Source organism: Pygocentrus nattereri, chromosome 9, assembly GCF_015220715.1.
Source record: "Pygocentrus nattereri isolate fPygNat1 chromosome 9, fPygNat1.pri, whole genome shotgun sequence".
Classification (NCBI taxonomy): domain Eukaryota; kingdom Metazoa; phylum Chordata; class Actinopteri; order Characiformes; family Serrasalmidae; genus Pygocentrus; species Pygocentrus nattereri.
The window spans coordinates 11731904-11749403 of NC_051219.1; the positions used below are offsets into that span (position 1 = coordinate 11731904).

The window sequence follows — 17500 nt, forward strand, 5'->3', positions numbered from 1 at the left end:
ACGTCTGACATCGCAAGACATGCAAGTTTCACGCTCGACCGCGCATGTGGCGTAAGCAAGGGCGGCTATTATCGCTGTACCTGACTGACTATATAAGGTCGACCCGTTGTGTGTGCTTTCCACTCTGACTCGTGTTGCTGTGTTGGTAGCATCCTTTGCAAGTGAAATATGCCTTGGAGAAGGGAGAAAGCAATCTGAGTTCGCGAGAGGTCGCTTTGTAGGGCTCCAAGAAGCAGGATGGTCTTATCGCCGTCATCATGAGGATATAACCATAGCACACTTGTTGGCAGCAGTGCACAGAAGAAGGAACGCACCAGTGACATGAAGGATCTGGAAGACCAAAACGAACCACGGAGAAGAAGAACCGACAGATTGTCCGACACGCACTGAGTGACCCAACAGGCAAGATTGCAGACATTCAGTGAGCAGTGATGCCCTCCGTGAGTCATCCTGTTAGTGCCAGGACCATTGGCAGAAGGCTGCAGGCGCTACAACGACTGCTACGTTACAACTACTTTCCAAAAATACTGATTAGAAAAGATATATTTCTGAGGAAACTGCACAACATAAAAGATAATCAGTGAAAAAGAAATGTGTGAAAAACAGGAACAGTTAGCAAACTGGAATTTGAAAAAACCTCAACATCATTCACTGTTTCTGGGATTACTCAAAAACAGAAATTCCAACCAATTTCTAGTACTAAACTTTAGAGGTGTAGGTGCAGATTTCTTTGAAAAGCTGAGAGCAAGTCTCCAGAAAAGAATGGAAGTTGTAATAAAAGACACACTAAAGACTGAAAAAGGTACTATATTTAGCTGTTAAAGCTTCTGTTCTCTAGTAAGAGAAAGTTAGGGGAGAGATCTGGAGACAATTAGAGAGTCCGGTCTCAGAGGACCTGAACTAAGGTGTGCATTGTACCTGGTGCAGTAGTTGTCTGAGTCTGTACAGCTGTGACTCCAGCTGTTTGTTATGGTCCTCCAGGATCTGCATCCGAGCCTCCAGTCGCCCTTTATGCTGCCGCAGGAGTTTCGCTTCAGCCAGCAGGTCGGCATCTTCTGGCCCCGCGCACACCCCCTCCATGCTGCGCTGCCTGTGCTGCTCCCGCAGAGCCTCATACTCCCTCTGCAGAGAACTATACGCACACAGAGCGGCCAGGAGGTTACTGAGGGGAAGCCCTCTCACAGCTTGTGTTTGTGTGAGAGAGTGTGCAGCTAATCATAATTAGAATGGTTTAGGTGCAGAAAATAACAGGCTTTAAATTAACACCACTTCCCCCAAACACAGTCACATCCCCTTTGTCTAAATATCTGCTGAAAAATGAATTAATGCACCGCTGACATTATATATTCTATTTACTTAACCTATTGGAAAAATGTGCAAAGGACACATTTTATGTTTTATTCATCAACCCAACTCTAAAAAAAAGTTGGGATGGTAGATAAAACGATAAAACGGAATAAAATCAGATAAATAAAATCAGGAAGCAGTGATTTACTACCCTGACCTGCATCCCAACACAAACAGTACAATGATGAGACATTTAATGTTTTATCTCATTAACTTCATTGTTTTCTTTGTAAATATATGTTTATTCTGATATTATAATGCCTCCAAAACATTGTGCAATGTCAAGTAAAGGTCTTAAAGAGGTGGGTCTAAAAGGAGCATCCAAGAAAGGCTTATTTCTGTATGAGCAAGCGTGGTAAAGGCTTGGCACTTAAGAGTTACAGATATTTGAAAAGAAAAGAAAACATAATAAAATATGTGAGGTAAAATATACAATACTGCGTTTTTGTACCGTTTTCAGGTTCATGGTTCAGAGTTTTCCCTTTTTATTAGTATTTCACACACTTTCCCAACGTTTCTGACACTGGGTCCCCCATTCAAAAGGTTTCATATATAGATTTTATAGCACGCAAGAGAGAAAATGCAAGTGGGCTAAATTCATGTAGTCGTATTTTGTCAGGCCCTTCTGGGCACTGGCCAAGTAGCAGACCTCTAGTTTGTATGCAGTGAGGGTATTTTGAGCTGGCCTTATTGTTTCGTGTCACTATGTGCCCATTGTTCACTGGGAGAGAGTTATGGCTGCTGAAAGCTTTTGTATTGTTTTATGACTGACTCCTAGGAGTTTGAGTATGCGAACCCGCCGGGCCATGTGCCATAACCCGCCAACAACACAGCAGTCGGCTACACAGAGCCAGCCTGCAGCTACACCATCCACAGCGTCTGATCTCTCCCTGCACTTCAGCAGCCCCGGCACAGTGACGGAAACGAGGGGGGTGAAGAAGCAGAATGAAACGCACTGTGAGAGCAACAAATCAGCGGTGTCACTACTGTCATGTACGTGCCTCATGCGTACACAGTGTCAGACATGCAGTAGACGTTATATTTGAATTTCCACGCTCCTGCTAACAGCATCACACCCCAACGTCAGCTGTGTCAGCTGTGCTGACGGCACACTCGAGAGGAAACATTTGCTAGAGAGGATTTATTTACACCTACCATCACGAGGAGCAACTCACTTTGTTCAGCTTTTAGCTAATTAAAAAGCTTTGAACCCAAACATCACGGCAGATGCTGCAGAAAACGCGATATTGCTTCTAGTGGATGCAAAAACAACAGAAACAGCTCGTCAGCACTTTACGCTAAAACCGAATGCTTTTTGGGACAAAGTGAAACCAAATGAAACACAATATTTACCACAGAAAGTATTATGGAGGCAGCTTTTTTAGCGACAGATATAGGTCGCCCCTATTTTCCATAAGACCTTTACTTTCTCATTGCCGAAATGTTATAGGAAACTTCTACGGCCTCATATTTCAGCCTCAAATTGCCTCAATCATGTTTCCTCATGTTCCTCAGGAACTTGCCAAGCTTTCACTGTGATTACAACATTCATTGCATCTATGACTTAATATATCAAGACTGTGAGTTTTGATTGGCCACTTTCAAGCAGGACTGAATGAAGTAACCTGCTCAACATGGATTATAAATTCCTGCTGATGCGAGTTTATTTACTCGGCTAACTTCCTAGCTGGCTAGTCAGCAAAGGGCTACACAAGTAGCAACGGCAAAACAACGGCGCTTAACTTTATCTGATGATTCTGACCGGATTGCGTTAACATGTCTGTTTGAGTCGGTAGATAAAATAGACCCTCGTGTCTATTATCACAGTGTAGTGGGCGGGGTTTGTGCGTTGCTTACCGCTGTTCCTCCTCCAGCCGAGCGATCACTCTCTCCAGCTCTCCTCTCTCCTCCCTCTCCACAGCCTGCAGGATCTGGGCGGGGCTCTGCAGGAGCTGCCCTGGGCTGGGCAGGTTTACAACAGGGGAGCGGGGCAGGTGGGCGGGGCTTTGGGGCTGACTGTACGCCCCCTCGCCTCCCAGAGTCTGACAATACTGCAAAATCAGAGCATGCTCCTCATCCCTACAGAGAGAGAGAGAGAGAGAGAGAGAGAGAGAGAGAGAGAGAGAGAGAGAGAGAGAGAGAGAGAGAGAGCGAGAGAGAGAGAGATGAAGGGAGGGAGAGAGAGAGGGAGGGAGAGAGAGAGGGAGAGAGAGAGAGGGAGAGAGAGAGAGAGGGAGGGAGAGAGGGAGGGAGGGAGAGAGAGATGGAGGGAGAGAGAGAGGGAGGGAGAGACGGAGGGAGGGAGAGAGAGAGGGAGATAGAGAGAGAGAGAGAGCTTAATTATGAATGAGTAAATCTGTAACAGTTTTTTATATTCGAAAATGTGCATTTTTAAATATGCATGCACGCATCTTCACAACAAGGCGAGCCAAGATTTGCCACCATCAGCCTTCTTTACAGCTGTTTCCATGGTTTCTCCTGTCATCATTTCCTTGATAAAAGGACTTTGGTAACATTAGTCAAAAGCCAGGACGGCTAATTCTTTGCCGGCATATCGAATAGCGAATGTAACAACACTGACTGTCTCTGACTGTTAAACGCTCGGCTCTGGGATTAAATCCCATCTGAGGGTGTGCATTGCAGGCTGGATCAGACCACATCACGTCCCTGATCCATCAGTAATCATCCAGATTACCTGAGCTTAACACATCAAACAGCTCAGCAATCAGCCTCTCCAACACAACACAAACCTCACACTGAAACACTACAGGCAGCCTGGGTCAGTTTGCATATGAAGAGGAGCATAAGAAGGAAAAGAGAGGAAGACAAATGGGCAGAAAGGGTATGAGAGATGAGGGAGAGAGAGAGAAAGAGTGAGAGAGCATATGAAAGATATAAATGAGAGAAAAAAGTGAGGCATACACAGAGTGACATGAGAGAGAGAAGAAAAAAGACAAAGAAAGAAATAGAAGGGGTGAACAAACTGAGGCGGCTTAACAAAGCAGGTGCTATGGAATTTCAGGTAGTTGCTAAGGTGTTGCTAGGCCACTGCTATGAAATCTCAGGTGGTTGCTATGGTATCCTAGGTGGTTGCTAAGGTGTTGCTAGGCCATTCCTGTGGCTGCAGGTGGCGACTAGTATGTGTGTTTATATGTGCTTGTATGTATGCGAGTCTATATGTAATGTCCACGAGGGTCAACGTGACAGATGTCCTTTGTGACATCATTTGTGTCAGATTTTGATTTTACACCATTTGTTTTCTGTAGAAGAAACAACAAATTTGGATGAACGCTGTACAGAAAGCAATTGGTCCCAAAAGTGCAAATGCACTATTCTAATACTGGCTCTATGATCCTAAAGTTTAGTTGTTCTAGCTTAAAAACTGTGAAAACAAGAGAGAATATGATGTCAGAGAGAGAGAGAGAGAGAGAGACAGAGAGAGAGAGAGAGAGAGAGACAGAGAGAGAGAGAGAGAGAGAGAGAGAGAGAGACAGAGAGAGAGAGAGAGTCCAGCTGTACGGTGTATTTCTTAGTGGAGTGGCAGTCAGGTGTCTGTGTCTCTGCTGTCAGCTTCAATCTAAAACGCCATCACCGACTCAACTCCCCTGACTCCACCTGTCTGCTCCTCTCTTCCTCTCACTCCTTCCTCTCCTGCTTTTTCTCCTGCCTCCATTTTTATCTGTCTCTGATTTCCCAGACACAACACCATTTAGCCTCTGGAAAGGAGAAAAATCTGTGAAATGTGAAAGTTTCTTTAGAACAGCGTCTACAGAATGCACCACTTTCCTCTCTCCATGCTGTGGCTGCAAAAACACACAAAAATACCTTTGTGTGGCAGAACTATCTGAGCACAGAGCTCTATCTGCAAATGCGACATTCAGGAGTGCTGTGTGATATCGTACATACCAGCGTAACGGTACTGCTATCACACAACAGCACTTTTAGTTTGGACTATATGATTTATTTACCTGCTGATTTGATTAGGCGATGCAGTGGTGTCTTGATTCAAAACATGTTTAAAAAATGTGCCTTCATATGTGAGTGATTCCCTACAGTGCAATCAAATGAAGCTATGTCAGGTTTGTAAGGGACACTTTTAGAGCGGCCCTCAGGACGTGTGGGTTCAATAGCTTTGTTAATGTAAATATGAAAACCACCTGATAGTGTGACACTGTGATATACATTAGGAAATATATGATAAGGGCTGCTACACCTCATGCGATTTGTCTAATCTCACGCTTTACCACCTCACTCCACGTTCCTCACGCCTTTTTACAAAAAGACTGACCGATAAATCTGAACGCTCATTAGGTTTCCTACCACTGCTTAGTTTGCTCTGATTTACACAATGTAGACCAGCAAAAGTGCTTCACCTGAATACAAGAGAAAGTGATCTGGTCCCAGTGTTGCCAACTACTTTCAGTGCAAAGCACCTAAAGATCTGCTCGAAAATGTTTCTGAAGGTGGCTAATTAGAACATTTCTGACGTCATACTGTCAGATTTGTATACGGCCTAGTGTCAGACGATGCCCTACGCAACTGGTTTCTGTCTCCTATTCTCTGTTCTCACATATACTGTACTTTAACAGCCGAATTCCCAATAAAGCTGTTCTGGTTTACATAATTTTCTGTTTGTGTTGTCGGACAATGTGGCGCGTATGAAACACTGACTGAAACGCAGCCCAAGAGGACATGTTAACCAGCAGCCACTTCCAAGCTGCTGCTCTGCACTGCGAAAACTCAGATTTTACAACCGCATCGTCTGACGTTACATCAGAAAACAGCTGCACTGTGATTCTGCCTACATTTACATTGGGGCAAAAAAGTATTTAGTCAGCCACTGATTGTGCAAGTTCTCCTACTTAGAAAGATGAGAGAGGTCTGTAAATTTCATCATAGGTTCACTTCAACTATGAGAGACAATATCAAATATCAAATCCAGGAAATCACATTGTAGGATTTTTGAATTTATTATGGTGGAAAATAAGTATTTGGTCACCCACAAACAAGCAAGATTTCTGGCTCTCCCAGACCTGTAACTTCTTCTTTAAGAAGCTCTTCTGTCCTCCACTCGTTACCTGTATTAATGGCACCTGTTTGACCTTGTTATCTGTATAAAAGACACCTGTCCACAGCCTCAAACAGTCAGACTCCAAACTCAACCATGTACAAGACCAAAGAGCTGTCAAGAGGGACTCAAATCCTGCAGTGCCAGGCGTGTCCCCCTGCTTAAGCCAGTACATGTCCAGGCCCGTCTGAAGTTTGCCAGAGAGCATATGGATGATCCAGAAGAGGATTGGGAGAATATCATGTGGTCAGATGAAACCAAAATAGAACTTTTTGGGAAAAACTCAACTCGTCGTGTTTGGAGGAAGAAGAACGCTGTTGCATCCATACCTACTGTGAAGCATGGGGGTGGAAACATCAGGCTTTGGGGCTGTTTTTCTGCAAAGGGGACAGGACGACTGATCCGTGTTAAGGGAAGAATGAACGGGGCCGTGTATCGTGAGATTTTAAGCCAAAACCTCCTTCCATCAGTGAGAGCACTGAAGATAGAACGTGGCTGGGTCTTCCAGCATGACAATGATCCCAAACACACTGCTCGGGCAACGAAGGAGTGGCTCCGTAACAAGCATTTCAAGGTCCTGGAGTGGCCTAGCCAGTCTCCAGACCTCAACCCCATAGAAAATTTGTGGAGGGAGTTGAAAGTCTGTGTTGCCCAGCAACAGCCCCAAAACATCACCGCTCTAGAGGAGATCTGCAGGAGGAATGGACCAAAATACCAGCTACAGTGTGAACCTGGTGAAGACTTGCAGGAAACGTTTGACCTCTGTCATTGCCAACAAAGGTTATGTTACAAAGTATTGAGTTGAACTTTTGTTATCGACCAAATACTTATTTTCCACCATAATTTACAAATAAATTCTTTAAAAATCCTACAATGAGATTTCCTGGATGTTTTTTCTCATTTTGTCTCTCATAGTTGAAGTGAACCTATGATGAAAATTACAGACGTCTCTCATCTTTCTAAGTAAGAGAACTTGCACAATCAGTGGCTGACAATACTTTTTAGCTCCACTGTACATGTAAAACAATCAATCAGAGAGGAAGTTAGAAGCAACAGAATACCCATCTTATTTTTCTCTCACACAGCCCACAACCTCCATCTGGGCAACCACCCACGAGAAGGATGTCTCGTTTAAATGGTCAAAACAAAGGCAACACTGTGAGGGAGTTTTTAGAGGTATTTAAAGCGTTGGACGTCTGGTACCTTTCACCAAAAACACTGTGAACAGTTCTGACTAGACAAGCTCCTCTAGAATGGAGCATTTGACCTCAAACGGCTCTGAACGGCCGTTTACATCGCAGAAAATTAATTACGCTGCGATTCTGAAATTTTGGTGGAATTTCCCTTTAATCCAATTTTACCATACATGGACAAAAACACAGATGTACCTGTTCTCATAATTAAGCATCTTAAACCGTGTGCATTTGACCTTGTGAGAGGATCAGCCATCTGGCCTCAGTAAGTGTTTGCGTATTGTTAACCTTAGCATGCTAGTCCGAGGTGCTAATCAGCGCTGCCTCTGAGGGGAAGTGGCTCTAGAGACGCTTGCTACTGTGCTAATTAGCCTTGGCTGAGTGGTGAAGGTCACGAGGCAACACACACACACACACACACACACACACACACACACACACACACACACACACACACACACACACCGTACACGGAGCACAGCAGCGTCTGATTTCTGAAACACGCTCATGTGAAATCACACAGCCGCACTAACCGCTAACAGGCTGTCAGGTTCAGAGTTAGCGAGGGCCCTTAAAACCGCCTGACCTGGACGTCTAGAAAAGCACTTGACCTTTAGCTAACAAGCTGCCGAACCGCTCCTGCTCTTCATCCTCCTCCTCTTCTGCCTCACTCTTTCTCACACTAACTCAGTCCTGTTTTCGCACTCTTCCGTTATTCTTCATTGTCAGCTGCAGATTCATAAGGTAACGAATCATTAATTAGCTGCTGAAAAGCAGTTCAGTTTGACATCGTTCTTTTCTGTAAGGATATAACAGTGTACGTATTTACTGATCATTTAAAGGGCTCACGTCAGAAAAATTCATTTTTCTTGCTTTATTAAAACAAAATAGTATGTAACCATATCAAACGATTCATCCACTCCACAGTCCATACGGCCCATATCATTGAAAAAAGCTACACAGCTTGATTTGATTTCAGTGACTGTGATGTCACAAAAACCAACGTATTTACATTTGTCTGGTCAGCCTACAGCAGTTTAGCCCCACTCATTCCTGCTGAAACTGTAATGAATATTTCCACCCAGACTGCTTTCTGAATGAGAAGCAATACAGAGTGGCCAATCAGAGCAGAGGTTATTTACATATGCTAGCCTTAATACAGTAATAAAAAAGTAGCTGCTCTCTCTGTCTCGCAGTCTCTGACCTGCTGTCTTTCTCTCTCTGTCTCGCAGTCTCTGACCTGCTGTCTTTCTCTCTCTGTCTCGCAGTCTCTGACCTGCTGTCTTTCTCTCTCTTTCTCTGAATCTCTGTCCTGCTGTCTTTCTCTGAGTCTCTGACCTGCTGTCTTTCTCTCTGTCTCGCAGTCTCTGACCTGCTGTCTTTCTCTCTCTGTCTCGCAGTCTCTGACCTGCTGTCTTTCTCTCTCTGTCTCGCAGTCTCTGTCCTGCAGTCTTTCTCTCTCTGTCTCTGACCTGCTGTCTTTCTCTCTGTCTCGCAGTCTCTGACCTGCTGTCTTTCTCTCTCTGTCTCGCAGTCTCTGACCTGCTGTCTTTCTCTCTCTGTCTCGCAGTCTCTGACCTGCTGTCTTTCTCTCTCTGTCTCGCAGTCTCTGTCCTGCAGTCTTTCTCTCTCTGTCTCGCAGTCTCTGACCTGCTGTCTTTCTCTCTCTGTCTCGCAGTCTCTGTCCTGCAGTCTTTCTCTCTCTGTCTCTGACCTGCTGTCTTTCTCTCTCTGTCTCGCAGTCTTTGTCCTGCAGTCTTTCTCTCTCTGTCTCTGAATCTCTGTCCTGCTGTCTTTCTCTGAGTCTCTATCCTGCTGTCTTTCTCTCTGTCTGTCTTGGTCCTGCTGTCTTTCGCTGTCTCTGACCTGTTGTCTTTCTCTCTGCCTTGCCGTTCTCTCTCTGTCTCTGTCCTGTTGTCTTTCTCTCCGTCTCTATCCTGCTGTTTTTCTCTCTGTCTCGCGGTTTCTGTCGTGCTGTCTCTCTTTCTTTCTCACAGTCTGTTTTGAGACAGAGACTTTCTCATAGCATTTGTTCTGTTGTCTCTCTCAGCCTCTGTCCTGTTGTGTCTCTCGGTCTTGCAGTATCTGCCTTTCTCTCAGTCTCTGTCCTGTTTTCACTCTCTCACTGTCTCTCTCTTTTTCTTTTGCACAACATTGAGGGTTCTGATTATAAAAAATGTCCTCACTCTTAATAAACACCATTTCTACTGCTAACTATATGCACACACAAAGGGTTTATTGTTAATGCAGTTTATGGGACACAGCTTAATAAGGTGAAGAACAATGTTTTCCTTTATTGATCACTAATCAACCATATACTACATGTTTAGTGTCTTTTTATATATCTATTACATCATCTGATCAATTGGTTGTTATTATTAATTGCTTTGAACTAAGAGAGAGAGAGAGAGAGAGAGAGAGAGAGAGAGAGAGAGAGAGAGAGAGTGAGTAGTCGAGCGGAAGGGCAGGAGAGAGCTGCAGTAATAATCTGATTTGCGTGTGTTATTGCTAAGATCAGCTTATAAGATTTATATGAGTTGAAGGCGTTGGCCAAATGTGAGCACCCTACTTGGCTCAGCTTGGGCAAATTACTAAAAGCCTCTCTCTCAGACACACAAGCACAGACACACACTTTCACTGTTTCTCTCAATGTACTTCGTACTGGGCTTAAAGTATCTAATAATTCAATAACGATTTTTTTTTTGGAGCTGCTAATGACTGGTTGGATAAGTTTTACAGCACAAGAACAAAAACCTTGTTTCAGCTTATTTAGAGAAACTGTAGTACAAAACTTTGTAAAATAAACACTGTGTCTGATCCACTCTTACCAGCGCAACACACACTAACACAGTACCACGTCAGTCTCACTGCAGTGCTGAGAATGATCCAACACCCAAATAATACCTGCTCTGTGGTGGTCCTGCGGGGCGTCCTTTACACGTTGAAACCTCTATGTAACTTCAGTTGCTTCAGTGTCGTGATAAGTTTCATTAAACAACCAATCAAAACAGCAACAACGCATCACGTGATCACATCAAACATTACACTTTTAAACCACAGATTTCACCAGGTTGTTTATTGGGTGATTGAAAATGATGCTACAGCATAAACTTATCTAGCTAGTGGCATTAAAATAGCCAAAGCCAGTGAGCTAATTTGGCTAACTAGAGGAGTAACTGAATGTGTTGCATGTGACTTTTTATTGGAAATACTTTGTGTAACTGTGAAGTTACAGTGAACTGTGCACTGAAACTAGTTGCATCAAGGTTTCGCAGTGTAAAGTAGTTGGTTAGTGTAGAGGGTAACACCTCTTCCTTCTATGCTGCAGATTGGGGTTCAATCCCCACCTGGTTAAGCACCCTACACTATACCAATATGAGTCCTTGGGCAAGACTCCTAACACCACCTTCGCCTACCTGTGTAAAAATGATCAAACTGTAAGCCGCTCTGGATAAGAAAAAATTAGGGTCCATGAAATCATTATTAATGACTGTAAACTGGTATGTAAAGCTTGCCTAACCTAGCAGCGATGGCTGTTGAAGCTGGGCGAAGCACAGGCAGATCCAGTGCTGGTGACTAGATCTACATTACAGGCCTACTTCTACCTCCACCTCACCTGCTAATACTACAGTTTTATTTAAATACACACCGAAACCAGAAATGTTCTCCAAATCTCAGTTGTTGGCTGGGAAACTGGGCTTTTACGGATTCCCCACTCAGCGTCGTGTGACCTGGTGATTTGCCACAGGACCACTCCTGTATGCGTGATAGGGCTTCGAGACAGAGTCAGCTACCTGAACCTGTCTGCACACCCCCCCTGTGTCTCCATACACACTTTTGAGGGCCGAGGTGAGGCCCTTAGGGGAAGACTCACTTCCTTGTGCAAATCGATAAGTGCAGGGAGGTCAACACTTCAGCCAGTCCTGCTGCTAAACTACACTGGTACACACCTACTGCCTTCAGTAAGTGTGTGTGTGTGTGTGTGTGTGTGTGTGTGTGTGTGTGTGTGTGTGTGTGTGTGTGTGTACTCTCTTACTCAGGACTGTGATAGAGGAGATAAGATTCTAGGTCCTGATGGTAAATATCCTACAGGCACAGGAGGACCGCACTAAAGCAGTACATCTTTTAAAGGGCACCATATTAAGGAAAGATTAATTTTCCTTGCTTAAAAAAAAAAAAAGTTTAATGTAGTTTGGAAACATGGCTAAAGTTTCAAAATGGACTGTTCCCAGTGCATATGGTACATTTATGGAAACTTAACTGCAAAAACGGCACATTCTGCTTTTGTGATGTCATTAAAATGATTTCTTTTAGATCTATCCAGTAATGAAGCCTGAATGAGGAAAAAGGAGCACCGGATGAGCCAATAACTCAGCGCAGACTACAAGGGGAAATACAGAAAATACTATGCACCTGACCTAGACTCTTAATTTCATGGTCAACAGCACAAAAAACATCTTAGACTTGGTCTTGCTTTTGTCTGGTTACAGTCCAAACTCCACAGTGCTTCTAGGGCTTCTAAGGAACGACAAGTCCAGTACTAGTACCAGTTTTTGAGGGTAGGGGCAAATGAATTAATTAATTAATATTAAAAAGTTATTTTGTGTACAATAACTTTGATAATGTACATTTCAAATCCGTTCTAAAACAGAAAAAAGCTTTTATTCAGTAGTTCAAGCTATTTTGAGATTACAAAATGATAAATAATATAGACAATTACTGTAACAATAACAATTACTGTACTGATGACAGCCATAATGTACACTGATGAAAAAGCCTTGAGATGTCATTTATCACAATATTGTCATATGGCCCCCCTCTGGCTGTGGGGGGTTATGAGATTTGTTTTAGTGTCCTCAGCAGATGCAGGAGAAAGATGCACGATGTGTAATGTGGGGTTTTTTGTACTTACATGCTACCGGTAGCTGAGCTACTGTCTGTAGGCAGGGATCCATTAGAGCGCTCCATCTGAGCCAATCTGAGAGAGAGAGTGAGCGAGAGAGAGAGAGAGAGAGAGAGAGATAGAGAGATGGATGTCACAGCTGGCAATAATGCAATTATGAAGATGTATAAATTCAGAACGTTTTTCAGTGCATTTTCCAGAAACATACAGTGAAACGTCAGTATAAATGACTTATCGCTTTATTTATGTGGATGCATACATGCATACATAATGAAAGAGCATCTGTGTGGATGCATGAATAATGACAGAATGAAAACAGCCTCCCAGATAAATAAACAAACAAACACATAAATAAAAACAAAGTACACGCCCGGCAGGGTTCGACACGGCCACTTTGTGTTCAATATCAAATGACTCCATATCACCATGACCCCATTTAATAGAGTGCTTGCGCATTGTGAAAGGCAATAATCTTTATTCCCACCACAAACCCCCAGCCCAGAATATTTCCCAGCCTCAGTGGATTACCGCCTCACCCAGCCAAAGAGCACACATAATGGGATTGCAGCTTCAGAAGTGGTGTACATTTACAGCCAATAATAACTCGGACTGTGAGTGTGTATGAAACGCTGACAATGCTGATGAGCCCACTGCTGATAAAAGAACCCACTTTCAATACATCTGCTTATTCGTTGAAGGTCTTCAGTGATGCTGCATGCATTTGCTGGTTATTGCATTGTATAAATAATAAATGGCTTTGAATGGAGGACCTATTATACATGTTTTAGCCCTAAATTGTTCTCCTCCATTATGAATGGTGAATTTTGCAAGGCCACTATGCAATTTGCTATTATTGCTACATATGAACATAAATTCTGTTAGCGCCTGGTGTGCAAGTGTTAGCCTTCTAGACTGATCCTGGACCACTTTTGTGGTAAGCCTTACTAGATCTAGTACATTAAAATACTGTTATATACCACTGAAAAATCTGGAGGCAGTTTTTGATATGAACAGTTGTTATTTTGTGTATAATAACTATGATAACGTAGATTTGATCAGTACTTCTGAAATACGAGGCAATCTGGTTATTCATTTTATACTCCAAAAATTAGCCATTTTAGAATCATCCACAACTCTGAACACTAAAATTTCTCATTTAATTATAGTTTCCTATAAACTGTTTGAATTTGTAGAGTACAAGAATCCTTTACAAATCAACCATGATGTATTAATAGATAGACTTCTCACGTGATAGCTGTGTCTAATTTGTTCGAGTAAATGTAAAAGCAGAAAAGAGCAATATGGTGTCCCACAAGAGTTTGTTCTAGGGCCCATAAAGTTCTCCCTTTCATAGCCCCTAGAGTACATTTAAAACCCAGGTAGATTTTTAAAACTTTTTATTTATTTATTTTTCATTTAGGATAGCTCATGCTTGGTGTATTGGGGGCACCCCACCCTTCCTTTGTTTATAAAGTGCTGTTATTTCATTTAGACCATGGTATTTTAATCTTTTCAAAGTTTTACTTAGATTCCTGTGTAAAGCTCTTTGAGATTTTGTAACTAAAATGAAAATCACCATATAGATGTAAAATTTATATTATTATCTGTTTGCATTATCAAAAACAGCCAACATGTCAAACGAAAACACTGACAGAGTGCAAGAGTTGGTGCAATAGCTACCTGCTGGCGTACTGCTCTATCCGTGAGTGTGTGTCATCGTGGGGAAGCTGAGGGGACTGGACCAGCCTGTAACACAAAGAAACAAACATCCATAACTAAACAGGCTCTTCACATAAAGCACTCCAATAAAAATGAAAGAAAGTCGACCGGTGATCTACTGGACTGGCTGTGAGTGCTATCAGGGTGGACAGAACACGGAAGGTTAAGTGGAGGACGGGGGGGGGGGGGGGGCGTGCGGGTGGTTGTGGCGTCGGTGCAGGCAGCATGCTCTACGGATGAAGAAGTGGAGGTGCAGAGGACGATGAACAAGCGTCATGCTTATACTCACTCATACTGCTCCGGACACATGCTGATCAGAGTGACCGGACTGTGGAGGAGAAAAAAAACAGGAGGGGGAGGATGAGAGGAGAGGGAGGGATAGAATCTGTAGGGTCAAAGGTCACACAACGCGGGGTCGCATCCACACATGAGGAACAGGAGGTGTGGAGGAGGATCACAGATCACATGACCACACACTGTAGAGTGTGAGCTGTGCAGCTTTACAGCATTCAGAGCACTCAGTGCACGTTAAAGTGAGGGTTCATCAAACAGACTCCCAAAGTAACAGTTTCCATCACAGCAAATGTCTGGTGGACCAGCCAAGACGCGCTTGGAGTCTGCCTGCTTCTTTACTTTTGCACTGGAGCTAATGTTGACAAAGTAATAGAACAGATATAGAATAGTAATAGAAGCGCATTATCCCTGTGATCAAACATATTTTAATGTTTTTATTATATTCATTTATTTACTTATTTATTTATGTGATTTTTCCCCTCCAATGTAGCCCCATCAGAGACAGTATAGGGGAGCCTGGACACTTCCTATTTGTCTTGTTACATCAAAAACATGAAGGTAAAATGCTAGAGGTAGCCCTCCATGGGGGAGTATGGAACTAAATGGCTAAAACAAAAAAAACTTGTTTCTAACAATTTGTGCATTAAGTACAAAGATGTATATCACTAAAAAAAAAAGAAAGAAATTTACGGTATCTTTCCATTTTTCTACAGCAAACAGGTTCTGGGCCATAGTATGCTAGCATTACTGATACAGAGTGTTGATTGGTTGGAGAGCAGATCAGCTACAGTGAGGCCACCTATCAGATTCCTGAATGTGGGAAAACCTACTTTTAGCTACAGTGCACCAGGAATACACTACAGGAAACTCCAAATCTCCGTTCCATGTCGTCACTCAACCATTTTAAACTTCTAATTTCCAACCATCTCTACTCATCTGCAACTGTTTATTTCTTTTTAGTACTGTTAATTTCTCAGTTCATCTTAGTGTCTATTTCTTCTTGGGCTCTTTTACTTTCTTTTGCTTTAATTACGTATTGCACTGCTATTTTATCCCCATTTCTTGTTTAAGCTTTATTTTCTTTGTTATTTTTCTTTTGTTTATTTCGTTTGTTTGTTCTCATTTGTCTTATTTCTATTACACGTAATTTGAACTTTTTCAATCCCCGTTTAACTTGTTCAGCTGCACTGTAAATCTGCGTCACTCTCAATGCACTTGAGAGTTGAAATAAGGTTAAATGACTGAATTATGCTTTTGAGCTTTGGACTAATTTACTAATTTCTGCTAAGCGGGTGGATGAAAATTCAGGCAGTACTACTGAGATGTGGCTTTGAATGGAACATATAGCTGAGTAAACAGTTAACTGGTTTGTTTTGCTTTTTTAACTGCTTCTTTCTGTTGCAACTGCAAGTCACAAGTGACATTATGCTGACTGAGGAATGTTTAGTCTTTTTCAGAAAGAAGACACCACAACTCCCCCTCTCGTCTTCTATTTGCTGAAGCTTCTAAAATGGGCAAGCTCAAGTCGTTAAAGTTCACCTAGATGAGCTTGGCGCAAAACTACAGGATGCAAATTCATTTTCCACGACCTCACGTCCTCTCTCAAATGAAAGAGAGCTGGCTTTTTGACCAGGCAGATTTCACTCACATTCGATCTGACCAGTTTATAGCAGCAGATGGTGCACATATTTAACTGCGTTCAGTGGAGCTGCTACTGGCAGCGGAACAATTGGTTGAGATCAACCCTGGTGGTGGAATAAACCAGTAGTTTACTCCTCCAGTTTCTAAAAACGAAAAAAAGTCATTTGTATTGCTAAAACTGTGGCAGCAGCAGCAGCAGCATGATGGTACTTGATGGGTTGTAAGCTTGCATTAACTGTTACATTAGCTTTGTAGAACCAGTGCAAAGACGTAAACTTCAGATGTCAAATACGTCTTGGCTGATCTAGAGTCTAAACTTCGGGGAAACTCCAAGCAGTCCTTTTTTTTTAGGGGTGGTCTTTGCACCAAGCGTAGGGAGTTGACTAGGGCCCTTATGAGCCAAGAGCATCAGTGAAGTCCCACTCCCTGCATAGTGGGCTCTGCATTGTTGTGAAGACAGACTGCTGTGAAACAAGGCAATTAGGTGGTAATCTACATTACAGACAGCAGGTTCATCAGTGTGGTCTTCTGCATGGCAAGAGGGAAAATCAAAATCATCAAAGTACAGCAGAGAACTGCAAGAAGAGGGAGGAATGCAAAAAGTCTGTGGCTAAACTTCCAGAGCTGACCTTTTTCAGTCAGAACAGAGCGCTGCACAGGCTCAGCAAAACGCTAGCATTCATATTCAAGTTAATAAATCACTGCAAAACCTCGTACCTCCATTTTTGGTGTTTTTCATTTTTTGACATTATTTGAAAATGCCTGTTGTCATTTACATTGTGTGTACATTTCGAGAGGAGTGGATCAAAAGAAACGGCCCAAAAATGACTTGCAAAAATTTCTGGTTCCACTGACTTGCATTAAATGTAAAGAAAGTGGTTCCTTTCTCCTATAAAGTTTCCGTTTTGGAGATTTTGTTCTGATAACACCAAATTCTTCCTCTCTAAATGTAAAGGGATTGTGTTAGTCATTACTTCCAGGGAAATGTCATCTCACTGCTCATTACTTCTTTATGTTACTATGTACTAAATTATACCACTATATGGCAGATAGTCTAGAAATAAGTTAAATAACCTTAATATTCTTTCAACAGTCTTAATATGAGAAATACTAGGTATGCCAACTAGACGCAGGATGATTTTACAATACATTGTCTTTTTTTTTCCGTCCAGAAAGTCATTTGGAAGCCAAGAGGCTCTGCTAATTTTAAACATTGAGCCAGAGGGCCCCATTCCCCAAAATCACCAAATCCACCCTGCTTAGGCAAAGATTTCACTCTGTATGGGCAACTGCATGTCCACTGATATAAAACACACCATTCATTCTCCTTTCCCT

At 42.7% G+C, this 17500-nt stretch overlaps 1 protein-coding gene across 9 annotated transcripts in view; it reads right to left on the reverse strand.

Annotated features, from left to right (window-relative positions):
- Positions 1–17500, reverse strand: part of utrn (utrophin) — a 327694-nt gene that overhangs the window by 12997 nt on the left and 297197 nt on the right. For 8 of the 9 annotated variants that reach the window (XM_037541492.1, XM_037541493.1, XM_037541496.1 and 5 more), the window contains 5 exons: positions 14520–14558; positions 14192–14257; positions 12521–12586; positions 3205–3426; positions 919–1132 (listed from right to left, as the gene is read on the reverse strand). In XM_037541492.1, coding sequence (XP_037397389.1) covers positions 919–1132; positions 3205–3426; positions 12521–12586; positions 14192–14257; positions 14520–14558 — 607 coding nt within the window. The remainder of the gene's footprint in view (positions 1–918; positions 1133–3204; positions 3427–12520; positions 12587–14191; positions 14258–14519; positions 14559–17500) is intronic. The other variant, XM_037541494.1, reaches the window with a different exon arrangement.